The following is a 27,843-nucleotide window of genomic DNA, read 5'->3' as shown; positions in this document are numbered from 1 at the left end:
ACGGCGTGTGCCAAGCCGCCTGAGGGCCACGAAGCTCAACAAAGAAAATGGGAAGACATCGGCACGCATTTTAAAACCAGTCCCAAAAAAATCGGATAAAAACCTGATTTTTGGCGTTTATTTAATGTTGATGACTCAATGCTGCGTCATCCCCGGCATTACCGACAGTAAACGGATGACGCAATGCTGCGTCATGCCCGGGCGAAAGTGTTAACTTGCATACCATGCAAGGCGATGGAAAAGATTGCGCGAAAAAACTATTAGAAAATCTGGAGTGAAAGAACTTTGTAACACAGCATCAGCATGGGTTCCAGGGTGGCAAATCTTGCCTCACAGGATTAATTGAATTCTATGACCAGACAACAAAAATCAGGCAAGAAAGAGAGGGCTGGGCAGACTGCATATTTTTGGATTGCCAGAAAACCTTTGACAGAGTACCACACAAGAGACTAGTACACAAGCTGGAGATGCAGGCAGGAGTGAAAGAGAAGTTACTCCACTGAATAAGGGAGTACCTAAGCAACAGAAGATAGTGAGTCACTCTGATTGGTGAGGTCTCAGAGTGGGAAGGCTTCACCAGTGAAGTCACACAGGGTTCAGTTCTTGGAACTACTGTAACCACGTGATTATCCAAGATTCAAACATCCGGAAAATGCCCTTATACGGCCAAAATCGTGATTGGATAAAGTTATCACAATATCCGGCCAAAATGGTCACAGGAACTGGATAAAAGCTGATTTAGCCGGATGAAAATTTGGCCATACCGTATTAATCCCGTCTGTGGCTCAAGACACATGGTAGAGGACGGGGTGGGGTGGGTGGGTGGTGTCGGGAGGGACCACCTGGGTACAGGAATTACCATTAATTTTAGAACAATTAATCATAGCCAAAAACAAATGAAATAAGTACTAGTAATTATGTAATAACAAATAAATAAGTTCCTAAAAGCAATGTGCACAGGCTGAAGTTTCCTTCAAAAATATTATGAGTTTTTCCTCCTGGCAGCCTACATAACGTGCTATAACTGCCCCACCCCAAGTGGACCCGTCCAACACTGGTCAACCCACTGTTGACCAGTGTTGACAAATACCCTATTAATATCCCTTTTGTTGTGTCCATTCATCCACTTGTAAACCTCTTATCATGTCACCCCTAACTCTTCGCCTTTCCAGTGAATGCAACTTAAGCTTTGTTAATCTTTCTTCATATGAAAGATTTCTAATTTGGGGAATTAACTTAGTCATCCTACGCTGGACACGTTCAAGTGAATTTATATCCATTCTATAATACGGTGACCAAAACTGAACTGCATAATCTAAATGGGGCCTAACCAGAGCAAGATATAGCTTAAGAACCACACCAGGTGTCTTGTTACTAACGCTTCGATTAATAAATCCGAGTGTCCTATTTGCCTTATAACGAACATTCATGCATTGATCCTTTTGTTTTAAATTCTTATTAATCATAACTCCCAGATCCCTTTCGCAATCCGACTTCGCAATCTCAACACCATCTAGCTCGAATCTTGTAACTCTATCATCATTACCTAGCCTCAGAACTTTACATTTATCAGCATTAAACTGCATCTGCCAATCCTTTGACCATTTCAAAACCCTATTTAGATCAACTTGAAGTGATAGTGAGTCTTCTTCTGAATTAATTTCCCTACCGATTTTTGTATCATCGACAAATTTGCAAATGTTGCTACTCAAACCTGAATCTAAATCATTTATATCAATTATAAACAACAGAGGTCCCAGGACAGAGCCTTGAGGCACTCCACTTACAACATTTTCCCACTCTGACTTGACTCCATTTATACTAACTTTGTTTCCTTTGGTTTAGCCATGCCCTAATCCAGCTTAATATAGCTTCAAGTTGAAAAATCGCTTCAACTTGCGATATTTCGACTTACGATCCGTCTCTGGGAATGGATTACCATCGTAAGTCAAGGCCCCGCTGTACATCAATGACATAAATGAGAATACAGTGGTACCTTGGTTTACGAACGCCCCTCTTTACAAACTTTTCGGGTTACGAGTCCGATTTGTTCGGAAAATTTGAATCGGGTAACGAAGTTTACCTCGGGATATGAGTTTCTTGATACATGTATGGCTGACCTAGCACGTGGCAGTACGGCGATCGCCATCTCAGTTTACCAGTGCCTCGCGCCCAGTGACCTGAATCCCGGCTGAATCCTTCGCAAGAATTTACAGTTTTTTTCGGATTTTTGGCTATTTGAGCATAGAAGTTATTATGTATTTCGCCATGGGTCCCAAGAAAGCCAGTGTTTAGGTTCAAGGCAAGAAATCACATTTGAGAATGACCATAGAGGAAAAACAAGAAATCATTCATAAATATGAAAATGGTACACGTGTTGTTGAACTAGCTAGGCAGTATAACAAATTGTCAGGGGAGGAGGCAGTAGAGAATGTCCCTTCCTCATTAATTGGAAAATGTGTGCAGTAAGGGAAGAACTGCAGAGTTTTGCTGAAACGAATCATCCAGATAAAGCTAACTGCGCCACTTAACTGCGCCAACCGAGTATTCTCGGTCGGTGGAAAACTGCGCCAACTGAGAAAACTCTCTTTGATTTTTTGGTACCAATTCTAAATGTGTATGAGGTTGGTTGTGTACGAAATGGACTCTTAAAACATCCAGTGAGAGGTAGCCATCTTGGAAAAAATTCCCAGAATGCCCTAGGGCTGCTGGCTGGGTTAGTACTGAATGAGCAACCATGGGTGGTGCACACACCTCTGGCTCCCAAACACCTGTCCGACGGGGTATTGAAAGACGACGCTCTGTCGGTGAAATTCAAACCTTATTGTTTGAAGAACATAAGGGTTATAATATTGGTGAAGCTAGGTGCAATAAGGACCTAACAGAAAAATAACATGCAAGTGATACAGCACCTATGAGGATGATACAACGAGCATATCCAGTTGTAGCTCAGAGCGTCAACCTTGCAATCCTATGCTATCTACAATTTATTTAGATGATACATAGATGAATCGTTTTCTGTGTTCAGTGATGATGCATCTGATACAAATAGCATAGATGAACAGTGTTAGCGACTTCCATGGTGGTGTTTTCCTTAAATATTTTCAAGAATACCTGAATCTCTTCCTAACTGACAGACACTCTTTGAGGCTAGCTGAATCTCTTTCTGACTAACGGACACTCTTGAGGTAAGCTGAATCTCTTCCTGTATGGGACCACACAAAGTGATCTTTTCAAGACTACCTTACAAATTTATCTTTTCCTATAATCTTTTCAATACTACCTTATGCTTTACAAGCTTGGCTATATACAACCTACAAGTACTAAAGCCAAGGGCGTACGTTAGTGTATTATTTGCAAACACACAGAATGAAGAAACAGGAAGCGAAAATTTATCTGTACCTGGTGCACTGAGAGCGAAATCGTGGTGTTTACCATGGGCTACTTCGTTGATTATTACTCACTTCTGAAGTACTGAGTGTGTAATACAGTGTGTTACTGCGTAAATAGTGTGTGAAACTGTACATATTGTAATTTTAGTGAATTTTTAACAGGTAATATTGCGACAATAAACATTTATTGTTGACACATTACTGACACATGTATCACTGTTCCGTGGAACATTATGAACGTTCTACTGTATACATAATGTAAAGAACACAAATATGCATCATATACGATAAAAAACAAATAAAACTGCATTGGAAATACATAAAACAAATAATTGAAAATATATTTGTGGTGTGACGATAATCTCTTTCAAGAGAGATTGAGCCTGCTCTTCCCTACATAATTACGTCAAAATACAGGATACTATATACAAGATACGTCCACCAAGTATCGCCAAACGTTTTGCCCAGAGAGCAAATCGTACCCAGCACACCTGGCCACCGCCGTAACCAGCTAACTGCTCATCCTTTGCCTGCCTGTTGCTGATTGGCTGGTGTCTCGTCGCACCTGCCCTCCGCCACCACCACAAGTCGACGTCTGGGCTGCAGTGCGCCAGTCTCGTCAGAATATCTCAGTGCTCCATGCAGTTGACATCTCTCGCTAGTAGACTAAGCCTTGACTTTCGTGTACTAAGGGAGGTGGCAGCTCGAAGCCAGTATTCCAGCACTCATATTTTATTTTGCTATCACTGTAACTTACTTGTCTTAACGTAACTTTTCATTTGCCAGTGATTATTCATGTTATTTTGTTTGTTGACTTGTCTTGCATATTTTTATGAGATTACCTTTATTCATGTCTTGTTTTTCTAGAGTAACTAAAATTTCATTGTTTATATACTTGTGTTTTGTGTGTCTTCCCATTACCTTACCACAGACGAAAGGACCAACTTTTCTCTTTTTTTTTTGATTATGTGACGAGGCCCTGCCCCTAGCTTTTGAAACAGCCGAACACCAACGCCTTACCGTCACAGTGGCAACACCCGATGCTTGAATGGTCCGCACGACAGTGTCTGGGCGATTCACGCACGGGCGACCAGGCCCTGATGATGTCACGGCGCACCTTGTCCACGTCCTCACAGCCAAAGTAAGTGGAATTTGGTATTTATTTTTACATAGACATGTACAAGAAAGGGAATTTATCATTTTACGAAGAAAAAATCATTTTTTGGGAACACTTTATTTCATGCGCACCGGGGTAATTTCACAGTGTAGTTACAGGATGAGAGCATAGCTCTCATCCTGTAACTACACTTAGGTAATTACAATAAACTCGGCGCAGCACGGTGGTTAACAGGCCATTGCATTGATCTTATTAATGACAATGTGATGTCTCACTACAGACAAGTGTTACAAAGAAGGGAAAACAATCAAGAAAAAAATGAGAAAATTATGCAGAGAGCCATAAACAGGTCCTAGTGGTATGCAGGCAAAACGTGCCAGAGTGAGTACCCCAGAGAAGTCCTCACTGCCTGATGTTATAATGGAAGGGGACTCTCCTTCCAAACAGTAACACCTCTCGTCCTCCCCCCTCCTCACCGTCTTCCATATGCCAACAGGAGTCACCAGTAAAAGTAAGTAATAACTTGTACATACTTTTGTAGTGAAGATTTGGGTGAATTAGGTATAAAATTTACTTTGAAGTGAAGTTTTTTGGGGAGTCGGGAACGAATTAATTCATTTCCCAATTATTTCTTATGGGGAAATTGGCTTCGGTGTAAGATTTTTCGGTTACGAACCATCTCCAGGATCGGATTAAATTAAAAAACCTAGGTGCTCCTGTATTACAAACCACATCGTCAAATTTGCAGATGACACCAAAATCTATGGTAAAGTGGGAAGTGAAGGGGATATTGAGACCTTACAAAATGATCTACATAAACTCCAAAAATGGTCAAATGACTGGCAAATGCATTTTAAGTCAATAAATGCAAGACCTTACATGTGGGGCACAACAATCCATGTCACAACTACCAAATTGACAGCACTACCTTACAACAGATAGATGAAGAAAAGGACTTTTGAGTCAGAATCGATCATTCATTAAAAGTTGCACAACAAGTGGAAGCAGCAGTAAAGAAAGCGAACCAAACCCTGGGAATAATGAAGCGTATCTTTACTTTCAAGGAAAGGAAAGTAGTCATTCAATTGTATAAGTCTGTGGTGCGTCCCCACCTGGATTATTGCATCCAGGCATGGAGACCTCATCTTCAGAAATACATTGCTGTTCTGGAGAAGGTGCAACCCTGGGCAACAAAAATCATACCAGAGTTCAGTCTTCTCACGTATCAGGAACGGTTGAGGGCCACTGGACTAACAACACTGAAAATCAGGCACGACGGGGCACATCCCATTAACATCCTTTAACATATTAAAAATTTGGAGGATGTCAATTTCTTCAATTTCTTCAAAATGTAACACAAACGAGGAACAACGAGTTCAAGCTCAACAAATCACAATGTCGGACAGGAAACAGGAGATGCTTTTTCACCATGGGATTGTAAACCCCATGGAACTGCCTACTCACTGAAGCCGTAAACGCCAAAACTCTGCCGAGTTTTAAATTCAACTGGAAAAGATTATCAGGACAAATGGGGGGGATTTTCGACAATCCGCTGGCTTTGAGTTCTCATCGTATCCTCATGTAAATTCAGATAAGAAAAAATGAACCTGGAGAAAGTGCAAAGGTATGCCACTAGGCTAGGCTCAGAACTAAGAGGCATGAGTTATGAGGAAATGCTGTGTTAACTGCACCTCATGTCACTGGAAGACAGAAAAAAAAAAGAAGAGCGGGGGCTGACATGATAACCACATACAAAATTCTCAGGAATATTGACAGGGTAGATAAGGATGTAGTATTTAACACAGGTGGTACATGCACGAGGGGACACAGGTTGAAGGTGAGTACCCAAATGAACCACAGAGATAATAGAAAGAACTTTTTCAGTGTCAGAGTGGTTAGTAAATGGAATTCCTTAGGAAGTGGTGGAGGCTGACTCCATACACAATTTCAAATGTAGATATGATAGAGCTCGAGAAGCTCAGGAATCTGTACACAGCTAGAATATGCAGCTGTTGTGTGGTGCCCATATCTTAAGAAGCACATCAACAAACTGGAAATGGTGCAAAGACATGCTACTAAGTGGCTCCCAGAACTGAAGGGCAAGAGCTATGAGGAGAGGTTAGAAGCATTAAACATGCCAAAACTAGAAGACAGAAGAAAAAGAGGTGATATGATCACTACATACAAAATAGTAACAGGAATTGATAAAATCGACAGGGAAGATTTCCTGAGACCTGGCACTTCAAGAACAAGAGGTCATAGATTTAAACTAGCTAAACACAGATGCCGAAGAAATATAAGAAAATTCACCTTCGTAAATAGAGTGGTAGACGGTTGGAACAAGTTAAGTGAGAAGGTGGTGGAGGCCAAGACCGTCAGTAGTTTCAAAGCGTTATATGACAAAGAGTGCTGGGAAGACGGGACACCACGAGCGTAGCTCTCATCCTGTAACTACACTTAGGTAATTACACTTAGGTAATTACACACACACATTCATACCAAAACAGAGATGCAGGACTAAAAAACAGGATTCGTTCAACAAAAATTGTGAGAGGGAGGGCCAGAGAGGAATAGACTAGAAAATGGGCTTAATATCGTAAGAGGCCTAACCCGCAAACATAGCAGCTTGCTTGCACTATAAGCAAGCAAGGAACAATTATACAGCAGTGAGAAGAGAGGCAGAAAGGAACTTTGAGAAAGGTATAGTGAACAAGTGTAAAACAGATCCAGGCCTTTTCTATAAATTCATTAAAAGCAAGCTGCATGTAAAGGATAAAATCCAGAGATTGAGAACAGGGGAACAGGACTACTGAGAATGAAAATGAAATGTGTAAAATGCTAAATGAACAGTTTCAAGTTGTGTTTGTACAGTGTGAGGATTTCAGAGAGCCGGATCCAATACCAATTTCAGAGTACGCCATAGAATACATAGAATCTCAAGACGAAGTTAAAAAATTACTCAAAGGGCCAAGGAAAAAATAAAGCAGTTGGACCTGACAGAGTTTCATCTTGGGTGCTGGGAGAATGTACAACTGAGTTGAGCGTTCCACTCCAATTAATATGCAGATGGCAGACATAGAATGCTTTCAGCCACATGGGGGTTTCTTTAGGCCATTGCTCTTCGTACCTCTCTGAGGGGGGCCAGGTTCTGGCTCGTGGTCCCTGGTATGCCTAGAACTCCATTCACATTGATCCCAAAGTCTAATATATTATTATCAGCCTGGATATCTCTGGGAAGCCTCTGGGTCTCACCCAGAAAATGGCATTTCATTACATTCAACTCTGGTTTTATAAAGTTAGGAACAAGTATACAGTGGTACCTCGAATAATGAATTTAATCCGTTCCGGCGCCGTGTTCGTCATGTGAAACGGACGTCATACAAAACGAATGTCCCCATTTAATCACTGTGATGCGCTGTGTTTATTGTGAAATTCCCCCAGTGTGCATGACATAAAGTGTTCCAAAAAAATCATTTTTCTTTGTAAAATGATAAATTCCCTTCCCTGAACATGTCTATGTAAAAATAATTACCAAATTCCACTTACTTTGACTGTGAGGACGTGGAGAAGGTGCGCTGTGACGTCATCAGGGGCTGGTCGCCCATGTGTGTGAAGCTCCCAGACACGGTCGCGCAGGCCATTCAAGCACTGTGTGTTGTCACAAATATATTTTCAAATATTTCTTCTATGTATTTCCAATGCGGTTTTATTTGTTTCTTTTATTGTCTATGATGCATATTTGTGACCTTTACGATATGTATACAGTAGAATGTTCATAATGTTCCATGGAACTGTGATACATGTGTGTGTCAGTAATGTGTCCACAATAAATGTTTATTGTCACAATATTACATGATAACAATTCACTAAAATTACAATATGTACAGTTTCACATATTATTTACACAGTAACACACTGTATTACACACTCAGTACTTTGGAGGTGCATAATAATCAAAGAAGTACTGTAGTCCATGGTACACAGCACGACTTCGCTCTCGTTGCACCAGCTACAGATAGATTTTCGCTTCCTGTTTCATCATTCTGCGTGCTTGCAAATAACGCACTCGCGTACACCCTTGGCTTTAGTACTTGTAGGTGGTATGTAGCCAAGCTTGTAAAGCACAAGGTATTATTGAAACGATTATAGGAAAAGCTCAAATTGTAAGGTAGTCTTGAAAAGATCGCTTTGTAAGGTTCCACACAGGAAGAGATTCAGCTGGCCTCAAAGAGTGTCCGTCAGTCAAAAAGAGATTCAGGTATTCTTGAAAATATCTATGAAAAACACCACCATGGAAGCTGCTGATACTCTTCATCTATGCTACTTGTATCAGATGCATCATCACTGAATGCAGAAAACGATTCATCTATGTATCATCTATATAAATTGGAGATGGCAAGGGTGGGGCTCAGAGCTACAACTGGATACGCTCGCTGTATCATGCTCATAGGTGCTGTATCACTTGCATCCGACCGTTGTGTTTAATCCTTATTGCTCTTAGCTTCACCAATATTATGACTCTTATGTTCTTCAAACAATAAGGTCTGAATTTCACCGACTGAGCGTAATCTTTCAACACCGTGTTGGACAGGTGTTTGGGAGCCAAAGGCACGTGTGCTACAAATAGTTGCTCACGCAGCACTAACCCAGCCAGCAGCCCTAGTCTTTCATATTTGTTATAGCAAAAGATTCGTTCAGTGTTTGTTGGGTAGGCTGCTCCATTATGACAATCTTTGTTTCAAATGTGTTCCAATTGTTTTGTATTTGTCACTTATGTCTCAATAATGGTGCAGCCTACCCGACAAACACTGAATGAATCTTTATAGCATTTGTCCATTTTTCAAATTGTTTCAAATGTTTTTTTATTTTTATTTTTTTTATATAAGAAACATGGAGCAGCCTACCTGTAGACCGCCGAACGAACCTTTTTGACTTTTGGTTTGGTTTTCAAATTTCTTCATTTTTTTTATTATTTACATTTTTTTATGTAAGAAACATGGGGCAGCCTACCTGCCGACCACTGAATGAACCTTTCGCTATAAGACAAGTGAAAAATAAATATTGAACACATTTGAAGAAAGGAAAATGCCATAAAGGTTTGTTCAGTGTATGTAAGGTAGGCTGCTCCATTATTGAGACATAAATGACAAATACAAAACAAATGGAACACATTTGAAACAAAGATTGTTATAATGAAGCAGCCTACTTGCAGAACACTGAACGAACCTTTTTGGCATTTGTTGTAGTTCAAAAATTTCATTTATTTTTTCTACAAAAACGTCAGTGCTTGGCAACATCTCAGCGGTCACCCCTTTATTATATCATAGCATCATTAGCATCTTTAACCCCTTCCACTGCTCAGGGGTCCCGAGGACATTTACACCCCTGTGCGCAAGAAAAATAATTCTAAAAAATTATTTTGTCTTCTTAAAATGTTAATATGTGTTCCCTGAGCATGGGAAAAAAAAATCGTAGGTGACATATTTTGGGCGCAATTGACAGAGGAAATCTGGCAAAAAGTGGGCGTTGACAGAGCAATAGTCAGAGCCGGTCAGCGTCACCCGCGCTGACAGGTGGGAGTTGCCACAAAGATATTATCACTTAATTATTTCTATGTCTCTGATTGATTTTGTCTTAGTTTTTTGCAGTAATATTATTCAATAGTGTGTATTGTAATATATTTATATAATAAAAGTGGTGAATAATTGCTATACTCAAAAGTATGGTGTGCATATTAGTGATTCAATTATTATGTTCATAAAACAATAAACAAATAGTTCTGCTGCTATTACACTCTATACACAGGTTATATATAAGTATCTGCATGTTTTGTTCACCATAACGAACCACTAAGTTGGTACTGAGAGTCGAAAAGCAACGAGGAGTGACCGCCACACACCAGCCAGCCACTCGCTGCCACTCCCTCAACAACGCCTCACTCGCCCACTTTTTCCTCCCACCATCCTGTTTTATGGTTTATTCAAAATATACAGACGTTATATATAAGAATCAACATGTTTTGTTCATCACAACTGTACAACTAAGCTGATATAGTTAGTTCAGGCACTAAGAGACGTCGCTACACACACAGTCAGCTGGCGGCTCCCTCACTCATTCAAGGTCACATGCACTAAACTTTCTCCCCCAACAAACCGTTTGTGGTGTTATTACAATATATACAGACGTTATATATAAGTATGTATATATTTTGTTCACAACTGTACAGCTAAGCTGATATAGTTCAGGCACTAGGAGTCGTCGTTATACACACAGTCAGCTGGCGGCTCCCTCACTCATTCAAGGTTACACGCACTAAACTTTCTCACCCAACAATACCATTTGTGGTGTTATTACGCTTTATACAGATGTTATATATAAGTATGTATATACTGTATTTTGTTCACCACATCTGTACAGCTAAGCTGATATAGTTCAGGCACTAAGAGTCGTCGCTATACACACAGTCAGAATGGCGGCTTCCTCACTCATTGAAGGTCACATTCACTAAACTTTCTCCCTCAACAATACTGTTTGCAGTGTTATTACCCTATATACACATATTATACATAAGTATCTACATGTTGTATGCACCGTAACTGTACACCTAAGCTTGTAGAGTGCCCAAAGAGCATAGTGGCCACCCTCTAAACAGCTAAGACAAATCATGCAGACGATGTCACCTCCGTCACCCAAATGGCTCCTCCCAGCATAATCCTTTTGCTGTTATTACACTAATACACACACATTATATGTAAGTATCTACATTTGTGTTCACCATAGAGAACCACTGAGCCGGTATGGTGAATGCAGACAATAACAGGTGGCCACACAGTCAGTAAACGATGCTATCTCCCTCCGTCTCTCAGCATTACTTGTCCCACAGCACTAATAATTACAACAATCCTGCGATTATCACAACCCTGGTTATTTATATCACAGTCAGGGGTCATCTGTAATATTGTCATCGCTAAATAATAGCAATCGGCAATACTGTGGTCACAAGCTGAACAGCAATGCTGTTTGCTCATGCTGCGTGCGCCAGCCTTGGTTGCTCCAACAGTACTGTGCCTCTCATACCTGAGAATATTGCCCACGATTTTTTTTTTTAAATGGCGTCTGTTTACAAGAGCCCTGAGAAAGCTAATGTGAACCCTGTGTAGCCGCGGGCCATTTGAATCGGGCCTGGCACCCTATGGCGTATATGTACGCCATGCGCCCCATGGGACATGTTACTCATGGCATATATATACACCATGCGCAGTTTAAGGGTTAAACAAGAACAACATAATTTATGTGCATCGTCGGAGGCGTCCGAGAATGTGCAAGAAGCAGCGCGACCCCACCATGTGGTGTTCTCGTTACTCAAACGAGTGTTCACTATACAGGACGATTTGATGCCGATCGGGCCGTTCGTTACCCAAAATGTTCGCCTTTTGGGGCGATCGTTATGCGAGGTACCACTGTATATTTAAGTTCTGTATGGCAAATACACTTAGGCATAACAATGAACAGAGGCATGAGGTGAAAGGAAACATGCCCAACTTTGTGTCCTTTATCTGGGAAATAAACCTGGGTCCCTCAACTGTAAGTCAAGTACCCAGACCACTGTGCTACAGGACTCCCTGTTGGAGTGTTGTCCATGGTCTCTTCGGTCCATGGGTGTGAACGAGTCCTTGACAACCGTCTTTTCTAATACGTTACTTCTGTTAACTCATTTATTTATAATGTTATAATATAATTTTGCATATAAATTGTTAAATATCTTGTTAGCTTATACTATTAGGCTAAATAAAAACTTGATTATAGCTTCAAACATTAGGTTAGTTTGCAAATAACGTATCTAAAGTCTGTCATATCCTTGGCACTAAAAGTGCTAGATTTTCATTTACCCCCATTGTATATATTGCATTTTATATCCAGTACTGTATAGGCCAGTATGAAATTGTACTTATTGTTTTAATTTCTTATTCTTTCACCAGTTTGTCCATCATGTAATAGACGGTATGTGTGGGGGAATAGCTGTTTCCCAGGAGATGTATAAAGACTGTCCACTTGACAAGTTCTGGCTGGCTGTACAGCAAGTGAAGACTGTTGCACACGATATTGCACTGGGAAAGTTATCAAAAGAAAAGGTAAGCATAAAACTAATCACAATTTTTCTTTCCCCTTTTGTCAATCTTCATGGTTATTTAACCCTCAAACCGCTAAGGGCCCAAATGGATTTAACACCCACAGGCGCAACAAAAAAAAAAATTCCAAAAAATTATTTTGTCACATTATATATAAGTTTTATTTACCTGTTTTATTTACCATACCTGTACAAATAAGCTGGTATGGTGCCCAAAGACCATAGTGGCCACCAGTAAACAACATGATAAGTTGTGCAAACGACACACCTCCCTCACCAAAATGACGGCTCCCAACGTACTCCTATTGCTGTTATCACACTCTACACACACACGTTATATATAAGTATCTACATTTGTGTTCACCATAGCGAACCACTAAGCTGGTATGGTTATCTTGAGATGATTTCGGGGCTTTAGTGTCCCGCGGCCCGGTCCTCGACCAGGCCTCCACCCCCAGGAAGCAGCCCATGACAGCTGACTAACACCCAGGTACCTATTTACTGCTAGGTAACAGGGGCATTCAGGGTGAAAGGAAACTTTGCCCATTTGTTTCTGCCTCGTGCGGGAATCGAACCCGCGTCACAGAATTACGAGTCCTGCGCGCTATCCACTAGGCTACGAGGTGAGTGCAGTCAATAAAAGGTGGCCGCACACAGTCAGAAGACGACACCACAACCCTCCCTCCCACATCCTTACTCCTCCCTCCATGGAGCATAGCGCTAAATATCGCCACAATCCAGCTATTATCAGAATCCTGGTCAGTTTTATCACAGTCAGGGGTCTTCTATAATACTATCATCACTAAATAATAGCGTGATCATATATATATTATGGCATTTGTAGGCGATGCTGTGGTCAAAAGCAGAACAGCGGTGCCGTGAGCTCGTGCTGCATGCGCCAGCCTTGGTGGCTTGCTCAATACTGCCGCTCTCACACCCAAGAATGTTGGCCTGGATTTTTTTTTTAGGTGGCATCTGGCAACTATTGGTCGTCGCTGTACTATAGCTGCCCCTATCCCAGGCGGGGTGTTTAAATTATAGCGCTAGACACGAAATCATATATATATGACATGCGCAGTTTCGGTTTTGCCAATGAAAGCATGCATATATATATATATATATATATATATATATATATATGCATGCATATATATATATATATATATATATATATAATATAATGTGACGGAAAAGTGTAGGAGTGTTGATGTTCGGCAGTCCTCCAATGGCAGGTGTCAATGCCTAGTCACACTTACAAAAAAAAAGATAGACTGCTTGGCTGTTTATCTGTGGTAAAGTAAGGGAAGACACGCAAAACACATAGTATGAGCAATGAAACTTTAACATAGAAAACAAATTAAAAACAAAGACAATCCCTTGGCTATGTACAGTGCAAACAAACAAGTAAAAAAATATAACATAAGAATAAAGAATAGGGATGACGTTACTCTACAATAATATAAAGACAAAGTGATTAAAGAGGTGCTGAGAATATAGCGCTAGCTGAGATACATCCACCTGATAGACAGCGTATATCAGTTAGTTGTTCACGGCTTGAGAACACAAGGATATTCTGACTTCAATAGCTGGTTCAAGCCCAGACATCGACTTGTAGAGGGCGCTGAGGTGCAGGTGTGCAGTCGGTGAGTCACCAATCGGAAGCAGGCAAGCTGGGAATGGTAGTTTGCTGGTTGATGACGGAGCCGGCATGGAGGGAGTGTGGAGTAGGGGGGAGTCTTGGGTACGTTTGCCTCCTGGTCAAAACGTTTTGTGCTACTGGTAGACGTATCTTGAAGGTAGCATCTTATTGTTGTATAATATACGTAACTTTATGTAGAGAAGAGCAGGCTCAATCTCTCTTGAAAGAGATTGTCACAAAATATATATATATATATATATATATATATATATATATATATATATATATATATATATATATATATATATATATATATATGTCGTACCTAGTAGCCAGAACGCACTTCTCAGCCTACTATGCAAGGCCCGATTTGCCTAATAAGCCAAGTTTTAATGAATTAATATATTTTCTCTAATTTTTTTCTTATGAAATGATAAAGCTACCCATTTCATTATGTATGAGGTCAATTTTTTTTTATTGGAGTAAAAATTAATGTAGATATATGACCGAACCTAACCAACCCTACCTAACATAACCTAACCTATCTTTATACGTTAGGTTAAGTTAGGTAGCCGAAAAAGTTAGGTTAGGTTAGGTTAGGTAGGTTAGGTAGTCGAAAAACAATTAATTCATGAAAACTTGGCTTATTAGGCAAAATGGGCCTTGCATAGTAGGCCGAGAAGTGCGTTCTGGCTACTAGGTACGACATATATATATATATAATATAATTTGTGCAGTTTAAGGGTTAAAGTGTATCTTGTAATCACCTATTTGTATTCACCTAGTTGTGCTTATTTCCCTGAAATTTCATTCACTGAAATCTTCATTTGAAACTGTACGGAGTCTGCCTCCACCACATCACTGCCTAATGTGCAGCAGTGTGTGCCATCACATATGTAATTACCTAAGTGTAGTTGCAGGATGAGAACTATGCTCTGTGGTTGCAGGTTGGATAACAAGAACTTTTCACACTAGAGATGCTATACCGATGATGACACTTTTCAAAACGCTTGTGCTCTCTAGAGTGGAGTACTGCTGCACAATGACAGCGCCTTTCAAAGCTGGAGAAATTGCCAACCTGGAGAGCGTGCAGAGAGCCTATACTGCTAGAATTCACTCAGTAAAACACCTAAACTATTGGGACCGACTAAAGAGCCTAAATCTGTACTCCCTTGAGCGCAGGCGGGAGAGATATATAATAATTTACACGTGGAAAATGTTAGAGGGGCTGGTCCCAAACCTGCACACAGAAATAACATCACATGAGACCAGAAGACATGGCAGAATGTGCAGAATACCCCCGTTGAAAAGCGGAGGTGCAACAGGTACTCTGAGAGAGAACTCTATCAACATCAGAGGCCCAAGACTGTTCAACACGCTTCCGCTACACATAAGGGGCATAACTGGCCGACCCCTCACAGTGTTCAAGAGAGAACTGGATAAGCACCTCCAAAGGATACTTGATCAACCAGGCTGTGACTCATACGTCAGGCTGCGAGCAGCCGCGTCCAACAGCCTGGTTGATCAGTCCAGCAACCAGGAGGCCTGGTCGACGACCGGGCCGCGGGGACCTGGAAGCCCCGGAAGCTCCTCAAGGTAACCTCAAGGAAGGTAAGGTAACCTCAAGGTGGTGTCCCGTCTTCCCAGTACTCTTTGTTGTACTTATAACACTTCAAAACTATTGATGATTTTGGCCTAAACCACCTTCTCACTTGTTCCAGTCATCTATCACTCTGTTTGCAAAAGAAAACTTTATGTTTTTTGGCACCTTTGTTTCCTTAGCTTAAATCTGTGTTCTCTTTTTTGTGATGTTGCTGGTTTAAGGAATTTATCCTTGTCAATTTGGTAGGTTAATGTTAGAATTTTGTATGTGGTGATCATATTGTCTCTTTTTCTTCTATCTTCTAGTTTTGGCATCTTTAACCACTGTGATGCGCCGAGTTTATTGTGACATTTCCCCTGTGTACATGAAATCAAGTGTTCCCCCAAAAATTATTTTTCCTTGTAAAATGATAAATTCCCTTCCCTGAACATGTCTATGTAAAAATAAATACAAAATTCCACTTACCTTGGCTGTGGGGACGTGGACAAGGTGCGCTGTGACTTTATCACGGCTGATCGTTCGTGCGTGAAGCTCCCAGAGGCAGTCACGCGGGCCATTCAAGCATTGCGAGTTGCCACAAATATATTTTCAATTATTTGTTCTATGTATTTCCAATGTGGTATTATTTGTTTTTTATCGTATATGATGCATATTTGTGTTCTTTACAATATATAGGGGTGTAGGGTGTTGTGTTCTTTACAATATGTAATACATATACAATAGAATCTTTATAATGTTCCATGGAACTGTGATACATGTGTCAGTAATGTGTCCACAATAAATGTTTATTGTCGCAATATTACTTGTTAAAAATTCACAAATTACAATATGTACAGTTTCACACTGCACAGTAATACACTGTATTACACTCAGTTCTTTGGAAGTGAGTAATAATTAACGAAGTAGTCTATTGTGATCTGCTGGTAGCCGGTCGGCCGAGCGGACAGCACGCTGGACTTGTGATCCTGTGGTCCTGGGTTCGATCCCAGGCGCCGGCGAGAAACAATGGGCAGAGTTTCTTTCACCCTATGCCCCTGTTACTTAGCAGTAAAATAGGTACCTGGGTGTTAATCAGCTGTCACGGGCTGCTTCCTGGGGGTGGAGGCCTGGTCGGGGACCAGGCCGTGGGGACACTAAAAAAAAAAAATCCCCGAAATCATCGCAAGATAACCTCAAGATAGTCTATGGTACACAGAGCGACTACGCTCTCGTTGCACCAGATACAGATAGATTTTCGCTTCCTGTTTCTTCGTTCTGTGTGCTTGCATAACACACTCCCATACACCCTTGGCTTTAGTGCTTGTAGGTGGTATGTAGCCAAGCTTGTAAAGCATAAGGTAGTCTTGAAAAGATTATTGGAAATGATCAATTTATAAGGTAGTCTTGAAAAGATGGCTTTGTATGGTCCCTGACTGGAAGAGATTCAGCCATTCTGGAAGAGATTCAATCATTTTTGGAGAGTGTCAGTCAATCTAGAAGAGATTCAGCCATTCTGGAAGAGAATCAGCTATTCTTGAAAATACTGTATCTATGGAAAACATCACAATGGAAGCCGCTAACACTGTTCATCTATGCTACTTGTATCAGATGCATGATCACTGAATCCAGAAAATGATTCATTTATGTATCATCTACTGTATCCACTCGATTTAACGGCCTTTTATTTACCGATCTGCCGGTAATAACGACCGGTTTGGGAGACCGGTATCTGGAACCTCGTATGCCGGTCTGGCGGTTGATAGGACCGTAGATCGGTATTGGGTTTGTTTTGGCATCAGGGGGTCCTCACATGGCAAGCAGTCCGCCGACCTCTATCGTCCTCTCTCTCACCCTAACTGCATCTCTCCCCCACACCCTCACCCTCACTGCAATTCTCCCTCCACACCCTCACTTCCAGCTTCGCCCCCCCCCCCTCCCAAGTGACCCTTCTGGGACGTGGCTCAGTAGATTGTCAGCCAGAGACAGCCTGGAGAATCTTCATCTAATACAATAAAACATTCATGAAACAAGTATTTTTATATCTTTTTATTATCCTAATAATATTACTAAACAAAATCTGTAACCAAAAATATATATGATGATGTACATCCAGAATTTAAGAAACAAATCTGGTTAACGGGGTCGAGTGTGTTAGGCTTATCGGAGTGAGCAGGTCCCTCCCCTCCCCTACATCCCATGTACACTCTCTCTGCTTCAAGGTTACGTAGTTCAACTCAACACCCATCCATCCATTCATCCATCCCTCCTCTCCCATCCATCCATCCATCCATTCCTCCCTCCATCCATCCCTCTTTCTCCATCCATCCATCCTTCCCTCCATCCATCATTCCCTCCATCTATCCATCCATCCATCCCTCCGTCCATCCGTCCCTCCCTCCCTCCCTCCCTCCATCCATCCATCCATCCATCCATCCATCCATCCATCCATCCTTCCTTCCATCCCTCCCTCCATCCATCCATCCATCTCTCCGTACATCTATTCTGCCATCCCTCCAACCATCCATCCATCCCTCTATCCATGCATCCATCCCTCCATCTATCTCCATCCTCTCCCCGCCTCTCCCTCCCTGTCTACCTCCCAGCCTCCGCCTGCCTGCCTCCCTCCCTCCCTCCCTGCCCGCCCGCTTGCCCACTCTGCCTGCGCATCCACCCACCAGTCAGCCATCACTGACACAGTGAGTGCATTTGCAGCCAACGTGGTGCATGGATGTCCCTTAATTGCGCAGATATGTCCAACAAAGTCACATAATGAACACTCTAGCCTCATGACAAAACAAAACAATGTGCCATGGTGATGTCACAGGGTAGAAGGTACTAGAGTGGTAGACCAAGTGACTATCTGTACAAAATATATCTTACCTGAATGTTACTTGAAATATTACCGACACTTAACAACTTTGGAAATACCCAAGCCCCGCATTTAACGACCTGGGTACAGCCCCATATAGGCCGTTAAATCCAGTGGATACTGTATATAAATTGGAGATGGCATTGGTGGGCAAGGGTGGCGCTCAGAGCTACAACTGGATATGCTCGCTGTATTGTGCTAATAGGTGCTGTATCGCTTGCATCCAACCTTTGTGTTAGGTTCTTATTGTACCTAGCTTCATCAGTATCATGACCCCTTACGTTCTTCAAGCAATAAGGTCTGAATTTCACCGACAGAGAGCAATCTTTCAACACCGCGTCGGACAGGTGTTTGGGAGCCAAAGGCACGTGTGCCACCCATGGTTGCTCACTCAGTACTAATCCAGCCAGCAGTCCTTGGACATTCTGGGAATTTTTTCCAAGATGGCTGCCTCTCACTGGAGGTCCCAAGAGTCCATTTCGTACGCAACCTACCGCGAGCTCATTTCAACCATGTATGAAAAAATTAAAAATACTTTTGTCGGTTGGTGCCGTAATTGGCAAATGGCATTTGTCGTTTGGCTCAGTGCAATGGTTAATGTCTGTAGTCTCTCCTCGTAACTCTTGTTTTTCAGTTCCGGAAGCCATTTTGTAGCATGCCGCTGCACCTTTTCCAGTTTCTTTATGTGCTTCTTAAGATGTGTGCACCAGCTGCTGCATATTTGAGTTTTGGTCTCACAAAAGTCACGAACAGTTTCTTTAGTACAGGTATTTCACCTTCCATATTTAGTGGAACCTTGGTTGACAACTGCCCTAAAGTACAATTTTTCTGGGGGGGAGCCCCGTTGGATCCCCAGAGCTATCCAGGCTGATATGCTAATGTCAGACTTTCGCGTCAGTCATGTGTATGGAGTTCTGTGGGCCTACTGGGGACCACGAGCCAGAACCTGGCCCCCGTCACAGAGGCACGAGGAACAATGGCCTAGAGAAACCCCCGTGTGGTTGGAAGCATTCTGTGTCTGCCATCTACCGGGTTAGGGACCCAGAAAGGTAGGCATCCCAAAACAAACCCCTATTCTGGTGAAAATTGCTAAAATTGCTGTTCTGGCTCCAGACGAAGTTTCAGCACTGCCTTGTGTATGGTGATACACAAGGCACAGGCACAGTTCTAGGTGGTGTGTGTGCCAGGAGTGATTCTCCAGTACTCAGGCTGCATGCACTTAGGGTTTCCTTCCCTAGGTGCCCAATAAGTACTGCCCTTGGGGCTTGGGGCCACCTTCCACAAGTTCCTTGGGTTCTGTCTCTGCTAGGCTGTATACTGCTTGGTTTTCGGCCTCCCTTTGTGTGCTAGGGTGTTCTGTCTTCCTTGTTCACCTTAGGGTAAGGGGCAGTTTGCACTGGTAGGGGGCGCAGAGTACTGCGCAGCTTGCTTTCACTAATCATAGCATCCGGCTCTGTTCCGCTTGTGTGCACTGTCCTCTTGCAGGGTTTTCTTTTTCTTTTTGTTTGCCTCCCTGGTGGGGGTTCTGCTTTGGTTCTTGCCCCCTGTGTACTCTTCCTTCTTCTGGTGGTACCCCCTGCTAGGTCCCCGTGAGTATACACGTCCTGGGGGTTCAGTTCTTAGAAAGTTGTTTGGTAGACATGGGCGCCAGTTAGCTGGCACCCTGCCTGGGCTTTCCTGAGCATGAGTTCTGTCTCGGGACCCTGGAAATCCTTACGGGGGCGCATGGGTCTGATGGATGTGACCCCTGAGTCCCCCCTCGCTTTGTACGAGTTAGAGGGTTGCTCTGTCCCATTGTCTCAGAGTGACTCTCTCTCTCTGTTTTTGCCTCCGTCTGCTGCCTGTTGGGTCGGTGGCACCTTCGACCCGGAGCCCTGCGAGTTTTGTTGCTTATTTGTGATTCGGTTACCCAGTCCTATGCTGACTATGCGGGTGCAGGCAGCACAGGTGTTGCACATTGGGTTCAGGTGGTTGCAACGAGCTAGGTTGTTTGCTCCCCGGAAGCCCCGAGGCTGCCCTGTTTTAGTTGTTGTGATTGCCTTGGGTGGGATAGGGGTAGTCATAGGTGAGCCGCACCCGACCATAAACAAACGCCACCTGGGAAAAAAATCCAGCGTAGGCCGCCATTGTGTACAGGCCTCAGTTACCCGGCAGACACCATGGCAAGCGTATCAAGTTCCAACGACCGACCGACTCGACGAGGGGTTCATCATGAACTTTGACCGATGATGAAATTAATAAGCATTTGTTCCCGGATGGTGATAAATCTGATATTGACGACTCCGACATTGATCATGACTACACACAGCCCTCAGAAGTGGATACGACCAACGATGAGTGTGAACTTGCAGGTTCCACGAGGGCTAGGCCTAGCATCTCGCCCAAGCCTCCTCGCCCTCACTCGACCCCACTTCATGCCAAACCACACAGTTCATGTGCTACATTGCATGATATTGATGTTTTAGTCGACGAGTCTGAGGAAGGTGAATCATTTTCCGGTTTTAGTGACTTAGAATCGGAAAATAGTTTTGGTGCCGCTAGTGCCAGTGGAATGTGTGGTGTTGCCAAGCAACAATTTGTCGCGTCAGCAGCATCTGGCCGATCCATGTGGCACCGCATGGGACCACATGGGGACGCTGATGAACAAAGACCCTCAACATCAAGTAATTTTCTGTCACTGTCCCTGCCCACCCCAACTCTTCCTGGACCTGCTTCAGCTCCTGATCTGCGGTTTCCTTGCCGTGGTGCCGCTATTGCCTCTCGAAAGACAGCAGGTGTTTTGTGTGGAGTGATGGGACAGATTTTGTTCCACAAATTCCTGTTTTTGATAATTCAGATGTTGGGATTACAGACCTTTTCCATGATAAAGGTGTAGATATGTGTGAAATGGACTATTTTACCGCATATTTCGATTAGCCGCTCATGGGATATACCCCCTCCCTGTTCAGCTCGTTGTTGTCGTGAGGGGGGCTTGGTAGGCGGCTGCTGGAGTGTGATGCTCCTTGGGCAGTCCTCTGTCCTTCTGTGGCCTTGTGCTCCTGCTACTGTCCTCTCTAATTGTGCTGAACGACTTTTCCCTTTCCTTCTGTTTTGTTTTTCTCCCCCCTCTTCTCCTATCTGCTTGTTGTTTCCTGCCGACCTTTTGCTTGTTTTGGTTATTCCTTTGGACTTCTTCTATTTTGATGCCCGGGTGCTTGAGGAGGTTCTACAGTTCTACGGGTGCTCTTGCACCCGTAGAACTGTAGTACCCAACGTCTCAAGTGAGGGGAACCTTTTATTGTCGATCCCCCTTTCGTCGCTGAGCCCGATCTCGACAGACTGACAGTTCTTAAGGTGGCATTTGTGGGGCGTATACTCACGACGCACCCCTAGGGGACCCCGGCATGATCGGTGATAGCTTCCTGTTGGGTGTCCTGCCTCGAATTGTGGCTCCATGGTGGGTATGGGGGCATATTCGTGGATGAATTTGTCACTCTTCGTATTCATGTCGTTGAATGTTTCTGTTGTACCCTCTCAGGCTCATGGGGTGGGCGACCAAGCCCTAGAGTTGGCCTGTATTGGAAGACCGGGCTCTGTAGCCCCCGCTGCGTTGGGCCCCGACCTTGCTCCTCCTTTGACCCTCCTGACTTCTTCCCCCAGCTCCCCTCCCTCCTCTGTGGTTGGATCGAGCCTCAAGCTCCTAGTGGTGACCACTTCATCCCCTGGTGCGGCTAAGTCTCTCGTTGTGACTACTGCGCCTTTTAACCCCTCTCTCTCTGGGGGTTCTCAATGCCATTCGCGCCACGGCCGCACTCGCTCGATTCCTTCTCGTACTGATGCGTATCAGGCCTTGTTTGGTCCCGCTTCATGGGTCAAATACTTTGATCTCCTCCCTCTTGATTCTGCACCTCCTGACGATTTCTCTCTCCATCAGCATCTTGTTGATTCTGTGGATGCCTCTGTTACCTTCAGCCCCACTCGTCTCGGTACACGTGTCGTTGCTGCTCCTTCTCAGGATGCAGCTTCCCGCTTGGCTGCCTTATCCTGCTTTGGCGAGATCCCTGTTCAGGTTTCAAAGAACGCTTGGTTGAATGCCAGTTTTGGCACTATTCTTCTCCCGCCCCATGTTGCGACCAGTGTTCAGAATATGCAGGACTGCCACGATGATATTCGGCATATCCTTGATGCCCAAGGCCATTCTGTCCTCCAGGTAGACTCGTTTACTCGTCCCCCTCGTGGTCATCACCGTCAACCCCTTCGAGTTGTGAAGATTACCTTTGATGGTAGGACCCTTCTACCCTCTGTCATTCTTGCTGGTGCCAGGTGCTCTGTCCAGGATTACATTCCATCTCCTAGGCTCTGTAACAAATGCTGGAGGTTTGGGCATGGTACCCTCTGCTGCTCTGGGACTGTCTCTGTCCTTTGTGTGGGGGCGAAGGCCACTCTAAGTCGGAGTGCACTTCTCCCCAGGCTTGCTGCCTCTACTGCGGTGAGGCCCATCCTGCCTTCTCCCGTGCATGTATCCATTACAAGCTTGAGGCAGCCGTCCTCAACTTGAAGCACCGAGAGCGTTTATCTTTTCCTGAGGTGAGGCGCCAGGTTCGCCGGCTCCTGCCTTACGCTAACATCTCTTATGCTCGCGTGGTGCACTCTTCCTCTCCTCGTCCTTCCCACCTTCCTCAAACTCACAACCGTTTCCGGGCCTTGGACCCTGATACGCCCACTGCCCCCTCCTCTGTTCCTTCAAGTTCTGTCTCAAAGGGTCCCCCTCCTGGTCCTCTGTCTGGTGTTCCCCTTCTTTCTATCCGGTCTGTCATGTCTCCTGTGTCTTCTTCCTCATCTCCCTCCGATCCTCCTTCCCATCCTTTCCCTCCGTCTATTGACTCTCCCCGCTGCCTGTCGGTGCAGGCTGATGTCCATCGCTCTCCAAACAGTCAGTGTGTGTGCTCTCGTTCAGCTTCTCCTGTTGAGACGCTGGAATCCGTTGCCCAGTACGTGATTGCTGGGACACCTGTCTCTTTAAATCAGAAGCATAAGCCTGGCTCCTCTCCTTCCTCCTCCCCGGCGGGTAAGAAGGCTTCGCTTTCTTCCTCGGGCCCTACTTCTGCCTCTATTGCTCCTTCCCCTCCCATTTCAGTGGTTGTGCCCCCTGTTCCTGCTATGGAGGTTTCTTTGGCCCCCGCTTCCCTCTTGGTTGCTGCCCTTGCTGAGGTGCGCTACCCCCTTTCTACTCCCCCTCTTCCTGCTGCTGTCCTTGACTGCTCCCCTCGGTTGTCTCCTCTTCCTCCTCCTCCTCTGGACCCCGCCCGTCCGACTCTGGTCTGTTCTCCCGCTTCCTTCCCTCCGTCTTTGCTCAGTTTACCCATGCCCCTTAACCCTGACTTTGCTGACCCTGATCCCGACCCTGATCTTCTTTAACCCTTACACTGCTCAGGGGTCCTTGGGACATTTACACCCCTGTGCGCAAGAAAAAAACAAATTAAAAATTTTTTTTTCGTCTTCTAAACATGTTAATTTGTGTCCCCTGAGCATGGAAAAAATAAAAAAAAAATCGTAGGTGACATATTTTGGGCGCAATTGACTGAGGAAATCTGGCAAAAAGTGGGCGTTGACAGAGCGGTCGTCAGACCCGGTCAGCGTCACCCGCGTTGACAAATGGGAGTTGCCACAAAGATATTATTACCTAATTGTTTCAATGTCTCCGATTGATTTTTTCTTAGTTTTTTTGCAGTAATATTATTCAATAGTGTGTATTGTAATATATTTATATAATAAAAGTGGTTAATAATCGCTATACTCAAAAGTATGATGTGCATATTAGTGATTCAATTATTATGTTTATAAAACTATAAACAAATAGTTTTGCTGCTATTACACTCTATACACAGGTTATATGTAAGTATTGGCATGTTTTGGTCACCATAACGAACCACTAAGTTGGTATTGAGAGTCGAAAAGCAACGAGGAGTTACCGCCACACACCAGCCAGCCACTCGCTGCCACTCCCTCAACACACGCACTAAACTTTCTCCCCCAACAATACCAGTTGTGGTGTTATTACACTATATACAGACGTTATATATAAGTATGTGTATATTTTGTTCACCACAACTGTACAGCTAAGCTGATATAGTTAGTTCAGGCACTAAGAGTCGTCGCTATACACAGATGGCGGCTGGCGGCTCCCTCACTCATTCAAGGTCACACGCACTAAACTTTCTCCCCCAACAATACCATTTGTGGTGTTATTACACTATATACAGACGTTATATATAAGTATGTATATATTTTGTTCACCACAACTGTACAGCTAAGCTGATATAGTTAGTTCAGGCACTAAGAGTCGTTGCTATACACAGATGGCGGCTGGCGGCTCCCTCACTCTTTCAAGGTCACACACACTAAACTTTCTCCCCCAACAATACCTTTTGCAGTGTTAATACCCTATATACACATATTATATATAAATATCTACATGTTTTATGCACCGTAACTGTACACCTAAGCTTGTAGTGCGCCCAAAGAGCATAGTGGCCACCCTCTAAACAGCTAGACAAATCGTGCAGACGACGTCACCTCCGTCACCCATATGGCTCCTCCCAGCATAATCCTTTTGCTGTTATTACACTAATACACACATTATATATAAGTATCTACATTTGTGTTCACCATAGAGAACCACTGACCTGGTATGGTGAATGCAAACAATAACAGGTGGCCACACAGTCAGTAAACGATGCTGTCTCCCTCCGTCTCTCAGCATCACTCCTCCCACAGCGCTAATTATTACAACAATCCTGCTATTATCACAACCCTGGTTATTTATATCACAGTCATTGGTCATCTGTAATATTGTCATCGCTAAATAATAACAATTATATATTTATTTTGACATTTTTCGGCGATGCTGTGGTCACAAGCTGAACATCAATGCTGTTCGCTCAAGCTGCGTGCGCCGGCCTTGGTTGCTCCAACAGTACTGTGCCCCTCTCACCTGAGAATATTGCCCACGATTTTTTTTTTTAAATTGCATCTGTTTACAAGAGCCCTGAGGAAGCTACTGTGAACCCCGTGTAGCCGCGGGTCATTTGAATCAGGCCTGGCACCCTATGGCGTATATATACGCCATGCGCACCATGGGACATGTTACTCAGGGCGTATATATACGCCATGCGCAGTTTAAGGGTTAACCCTCAAACCGTGCATATCATATATAAATGATATCAGTGACAAAACCGAATCCGTGCACATCATTTATATATGATTTCGTTTCTAGTGCTATAATTTAAACGCCCCGCCTGGGATAGGGGCAGCTATAGCACAGCAACAACCGATAGTTGCCAGATGCCATCTAGAAAAAAAATCCAGGCCAACATTCTTGGGTGTGAGTGAGTCAGTATTCAGCAAGCCACCAAGGCTGGCGCACGCAGCACGAGCTCACAGCACCGCTGTTCAGCTTGTGACCACAGCATCGCCTACAAATGCCATAATATATATGATACTGCTATTATTTAGCAGTGATAGTATTATTGAAGCCCCCTGACTGTGATAAAACTGACTAGGATTCTGATAATAGCAGGATTGTGGTGATATTTAGCGCTGTGCTCCATGGAGGGAGGAGTAAGGCTGTTGAGGGAGGGTTGTGGTGTCGTCTTCTGACTGTGTGTGGCCACCATTTATTGACTGCACTCACCATACCAGCTTAGTGGTTCGCTATGGTGAACACAAATGTAGATACTTATATATAACGTGTGTATAGTGTGAGATAACAGCGAGAGGAGTAGGTTGGGAGCCGCCATTTTGGTGAGGGAGGAGCGTCATCTGTACGACTTGGCATGTTGTTTACTGATGGCCACTGAGGTCTTTGGACACCATACCAGCTTATTTGTACAAGTATGGTGAGTAAAACAGGTAGATACTTATATATAATGTGTGTATATAGCGTAATAACACCACAAACAATATTGTTGGAGAAGAAATATTTGTGCCTCTGGCCTTGAGGGCGGCCGCCGATCAGCTGACTGTGTGAGTAGCTACGTCTTTGTGCCTTTACTCACCATACAAGCTTAGACGTGCAGTTATGGTGAACAAAACATGTAAATACGTATATATAACGTCTGTGTATAGTGAATAAATGCAAAAACAGTATTGTGGGAGGAGAATGAGGGTGAGTGAAGTGGTGTTGAGGGAGGGAGTGGCAGCGAGTGGCTCGCTAGTGTTTGGCGGTCACTCATTGTTGTTTTTTGACTCACAAGACCAACTTAGTAGTTTGTTATGATGAACAAAACATGCAGATACTTATATATAACCTGTGTATATAGTGTAACAACAGCAAAACTATTTGTTTATTGTTTTATGAACATAATAATTGAATCACTAATATGCACACCATAATTTTGAGTACAGCAATGGTTCACACATTTTTATTATATAAATATACCACAATTCACTGTATGGAATAATATTACTGCAAATAAAAACTAAGAAAAAATCATTGACATTGAAATAATTAGGTAATAATATATTTGTGGCAACTGCCGTCTGACAGCTCGGGCGGAGTAGACCTCGTCTGGCGAAGGCTCTGCCAACGCCCCTTTTCTTTGGGGAGCCCCTTTGGCTCCCCGGAGCTTTACCAGGCTGATATGCTAATTTCAGACTTTGGCATCAGTCATGTGTATAGAGTTCTAGGGCCTACCGGGGACCATGGCCAGAACCTGGCCCCCTCAGAGAGGCAAGGGGAGCAATGGCCTATAGAAACCCCCGTGTGGTTGGAAGCATTCTATGTCTGCCATTGACTGGGTCAAGCATCCAGAAAGGTAAGCATTCCAAAACAAACCCCTATTCTGGTGAAAATTGCTACCTAAAGCCGAATTAGTGGATAGAACTCGACAGAAAACAAGCAAACTAGTATGACGTCATACAACACCGTGCCGCTGTCTGCGTAGCTCCCCCCCCTCCCCGGGAGGGGGAAGGGGGAGCCCCAGACCTCCCACGCTGGTTATCCACCCATCAGTTCTTCGGCTGATGCTATAGGCACCGGTTATGTGCTCCGGCTCCAGTGGTTGTTTCAGCACTGTACCTTGAGTGTGGTGTCTGTTTTCTAGGTGGTGCGTGAGCCGGGAGTGATTCTCCAGTAC

General features: G+C 43.7%; 1 protein-coding gene across 2 annotated transcripts in view; it reads left to right on the top strand.

Moving 5' to 3' along the window:
• Window positions 1–3,716: 3,716 nt before the first annotated feature.
• LOC138366284 (COMM domain-containing protein 8-like) overlaps window positions 3,717–27,843 on the top strand; it is a 64,416-nt gene continuing 40,289 nt past the window's right edge. The window contains exons 1-2 of one of the 2 annotated variants that reach the window (XM_069327310.1): window positions 3,717–4,533; window positions 12,489–12,641. In XM_069327310.1, coding sequence (XP_069183411.1) covers window positions 4,441–4,533; window positions 12,489–12,641 — 246 coding nt within the window. In that variant the 5' untranslated portion in view covers window positions 3,717–4,440. The remainder of the gene's footprint in view (window positions 4,534–12,488; window positions 12,642–27,843) is intronic. The other variant, XR_011229130.1, reaches the window with a different exon arrangement.

Source organism: Procambarus clarkii, chromosome 19 (assembly GCF_040958095.1).
Source record: "Procambarus clarkii isolate CNS0578487 chromosome 19, FALCON_Pclarkii_2.0, whole genome shotgun sequence".
Classification (NCBI taxonomy): Eukaryota; Metazoa; Arthropoda; class Malacostraca; order Decapoda; family Cambaridae; genus Procambarus; species Procambarus clarkii.
Note: the sequence above shows the minus strand (reverse complement) of the source record. Positions and strands in the feature narration are given on the sequence as shown.